This window comes from Glossina fuscipes, unplaced genomic scaffold (genome assembly GCF_014805625.2).
Source record: "Glossina fuscipes isolate IAEA_lab_2018 unplaced genomic scaffold, Yale_Gfus_2 0, whole genome shotgun sequence".
NCBI lineage: Eukaryota > Metazoa > Arthropoda > Insecta > Diptera > Glossinidae > Glossina > Glossina fuscipes.
Window position 1 is genome coordinate 6,804,912 of NW_023998414.1, and position 4,459 is coordinate 6,809,370.

At 34.7% G+C, this 4,459-nt stretch overlaps 1 protein-coding gene across 1 annotated transcript; it reads left to right on the forward strand.

Annotated features, from left to right (window-relative positions):
- Positions 1-878: 878 nt before the first annotated feature.
- Positions 879-4,231, forward strand: LOC119643973. Its single transcript, XM_038043490.1, has 2 exons — positions 879-1,174; positions 2,155-4,231. Exons 1-2 carry the CDS (start codon positions 943-945, stop codon positions 3,600-3,602), a joined length of 1,680 nt encoding a protein of 559 aa, XP_037899418.1. The 5' UTR covers positions 879-942; the 3' UTR covers positions 3,603-4,231.
- The last annotated feature ends 228 nt before the right edge of the window (positions 4,232-4,459 follow it).

Consider the following 4,459-nt stretch of genomic DNA (forward strand, 5'->3'; position numbering starts at 1 on the left):
TTCTTACTTTGTTTGAGAGAAGAAAAAAAAAACTTGAAATTATTTTAAAAAAAAATAAATTTCTTTTCTCCTTATTTTTTTTTATTTTCTGTAAATTGCATTAAAACACAAGAGACGGTCGGCCACTGTCATAGGGTTTAGTAATAAGTAGGGAAAAGTGAGGATATTAGGAAGAAACCCAACAAAAACAAAAAAAAAAAAAAAAAAAAATTATAATAACGAAAACAAGACAAAGAAATTACATTAAATTTGCAGCGAGACAAAAGGCAAATGAATGACAATACATACAACAACGGCGGCAATGACAAACGGAAAGAGAAGCTACAAGGAAACAAAATCACATTACATTGGCTGGCTATCGTTACCCTATTCACAATTCACAATTACAGCTACGGCCAAATAAAGGACAACAATATTATTAAACTCTTGTGCTCTTGTTTTATCGACACACACACACACACACACACTCTTCCTTCTCACTTTTCATTGCTCCCTCGTGCTCGTGCTGTGTTCACTTGAATATAATTTCTTAGTTAAACAAAGCAATTAGAGTTATTCCTTTTGCCTTTATGGCAACTTTTCAACATCCTTATGAAATGCGAAAGTAAACAATTCATTAATAATGTCTCCCTTTACTTAATCTTTCGTTTCAGGTTTCATCTGATTTTGATTCAAAACATCATCGCGCTCTGCTCGTCGAGATAATAATAAATATTAGTTTGAGTCTTTTTTTTTTTTAACTGAGAAGCCTTTTTTCTTCTCTCTCTCTCTCTCTCTATCTATCTATCTATCTTTGTCTATCGCTCTCTCTCTCTATCTTTCTATATCTCTCTCTCTCTCTCTATCTCTCTCGCTATATATATATATATATATATATATATATATATATATATCTCTGTTTCTGTAATAACTACCCGCCTGCTCATAAAATCGCCGGATATAATGGCGCGTACGAAAATCATTTTGAAAATATTATTCTCGTTATGCGTGTGGTCTTTCGTTATTATCGGTCTCTTTAAGATGCACGGCTCGAATATCGTGCCTCAGGAATACGCTTCGGTGCCATTAAGCGGTCGTATACTGCTGCAGAAGGATATGCTGCGTTTTATGGAGACGCCTTCAACAACAACGGATCGTTTTGATCCTTCCGAAATCTTGGTAGACAATCGAACCGGTAAGTAGAAGTTTTGATTTTTAATTTTTTCTCTCTTTTTTATTTTTTTTCTTTTGTTCCTTAATCTTACACCATTGCTTACACCATGTCCATGTCCATAGCAAACATTCTCATATATAAACATTCGTACAAGATATTCGATTTTATATGGCAGTCAGTGAATGAGTGATAGGCGAATAGGGGGGTCGATGAAAAATTTGATTGATCGAATGTCTGTCAGCGAATGAAATGCAGCGAAGCATTCTGAGGCAAGATTGACACTCCCTGTTATCGATGTGTTCATATCTATGCTTGGATTATGGAACCTCGTCAAAGGGTAGATTGTAATCTCTACTGCCAAATTTTATCCAGATTGAAGGAAGAAGTAAGCATTTCAATAGAAAGAGAATTGTCGGCAATCAACCACAAATCACTTACACTTTTTATTAGTCGACCAAAAACCTATCCAGGAGATCATAATACGTACGTGATGTAGCTCAGACTTTATCTCGCCATTTATCAGTTTCGACATTAGAAGCTGATTTGAAAGACAGCCTGCAAAAGCCAGTTGAATCAATTTTTCAGCCAAACATTTCGAAAATTTTGGAGAAAGAAAGATCAAGAGAAAGTTCCAACTCACCTTACTCACCTTAATAGGAATTACTTCTGAACAAAAGAAAAGTATATTAAAAAATAGCAAAACAGTCTCTCAATACTTTTTCCGGCACTTACTAACCTTTCGCACTAAGTAAGTTCGTAGGATGATAGGACATTTAGATAATATCAGGCTTCGAATAAAATGTAAAAATTCAAAACAATTCACAACATTCTGACCATTATTTAAAATTTATTGCAATTATTTATTTGTTTTATTTGTTTTATTAAATTTTTTTTTTTTTTTTTTTGTTGTTGTTTTGTTTCATTTAATCTGTGTAATGATTAATTGTCCTTGTTCCTTTATTCACTCTTTTTGTTTTTTTTTTTTTTGTTTTCTCTATTAGCTATGGATGACGAGCAATTGGTACGTGACGTTGAATCGCGTATACCCTCATTGCCAATTGCTTACTGGAGTAAAAATAAGAATTTTCTTCAACAAAAATCTTCCAATTGTGCCAAATATCCGTCAATATTTGAACTGGAATTCAATAACATCTATTGGCAGACGATGCGTACTACTAACGGGACTTTTCAATTATTCGGTGCCTACTATGATATACGCAAGAATTCTTTACTCGGACCAACCGTACGCATACTCGGTATGATTGATCGCATCGAACCGAAAGTGAAGACGTTCTGTCAATTTTGGTTCGATGGTCAGAAGGAGCCATTTATTGTTAAAACCTATGAATACAAATACATTTGGTATAATAAATGGGGCAATTATAAGCAGGGCATCTATCAACCGTATTTGATAGCTTGCCAAATACCTAAACCATTTCACGGCGTGGTACCCAGCTCAGTGTCTATGGTTGAGAAGCAATGCGATACCGCCACGAACAATTTGCGTGTGATATACAATCGTCCGCCGGACGATCATAAGAAAGGTTTTGCTGTATGCGTGAAAGGTTTAGATTTTCTCTATGACGATCTATCCGTACGATTTATCGAATGGATAGAAATGTTGAATATTTTGGGTGCCGACAAAATTTACTTCTACAATCTACAAGTACATCCCAATATTAGTAAGGTCTTGCAGCATTACGAGCAAGAGGGTAAAGTTCATGTTAGCCCGTTAACTTTACCTGGCGGTCAACCGAATGTACCCGGTTTTCAGCATTTATATTTAACCAAGAAGACCAATCACAAACGACAAAATGAAGTAATACCGTATAATGATTGCCTTTACAAGAATTTGTATTTATACGATTACATAGCGCTGCTGGACGTAGATGAAGTAATTATGCCGAAAGGTAACTTTGTCCTATGGTCTGAATTGATGACCAAAGTAATACCCGAATCGCTTAAGTTTCGACCTGAAGGCTATCATAGCTACAATTTCCGTAACGTTTACTTTCTGGATGATCAACAACACGAGCATGGCTGGCACAAAGGTATACCCAAGTATATGCATATGCTGCAGCATGTACATCGAGCCAAAAACTACACTAAGCCTAATCAGTATGTAAAATGTTTTCATAATCCCGAAAGGGTATTGACGTTACATAATCATTTCCCCTTGGCTTGTTTGGGTGGAGTTTGCAAATCGTATCCCGTCGATACGGAAGATGCCCATCTGCAGCATTACCGAGCTGATTGTGTGAATACTTTGAAAAAGTCATGTGAAGAATATCGCGAGCATTCGGTCGAGGATAAAACTATATGGAAATATAAGGATGAGCTAGTACGACGCACCCTAAAGACTCTTGAGACTTTAGGTTTCTTTAGACGTAATTCGGGAAACTCATTTGGTAGCGGCTACGGTTCAACAACGCACTCGACAGAACGGTGATTTCCTACATTGTGGTGGTCGGAGACACCATCCTGGTTGGGCATTGTTAATAGTTTAGCAAATAGGGGTCTAGAGGGTTTAACCGGTCGTAGTAACATTCAAAATAATTGGGGCAGCAGTAGCAGTAGCAGTAGCAGTAGTAGTAGTAGTAGTAGCAGTAGCAGTAGCAGTAACAGTAGAAGCAGCAGCAGCAGCAGTAGTAGTAGTGGTAGCATTAGCAGTAGCATCAGTAGTAGTGATCGAGTTATTTTATACCTAAATACTGGTAGTAAAGAAACCATAGACTCTGTCGATAATTATAACAAAGAGGCAACAACACAGAGTCCTGAGATTACCCAAGAGACTACCGCCAATAGTTTTAAGAGACGATAGTATTTTATTTAAATTGCTGTTTTTCCGCTTCTTTTTTTTTCTAGTACAGAATTTAAGTGAAAAACAAGGTTCAAAACCTAAGTAAAAATAATCGTGATTTTTCTTCTATGTACATATTTGAATAACGAAAAAAAAAAACAAAGGACATGAACTAGAAAATTATTGAAGTAATTGTGAAAATTTGAGGTTGAAAAAAAAAGAAAGAAAAACTTAGGTTAAATTTGAAAAATTTGATTTAAAAAAAAGAAGAAAAAATTGAATTCATTTATTTTTTGTATAAAAGCTTATTTATATATATTTATTTTAATATTTATACTTTCTCTTCTCTATATAAATTGTTAAATATGGATTGATTTGATTATCTTTGATATAAAATTTTTGAAATTTTTTTTTTTTTTTTTTTTTAAGGAAATAGAAAGTGCATCCGTTGGATAATTGATTGTTTTGAAAAATAAAAAAATAAATAAACACCAAGCCTTTAGTTA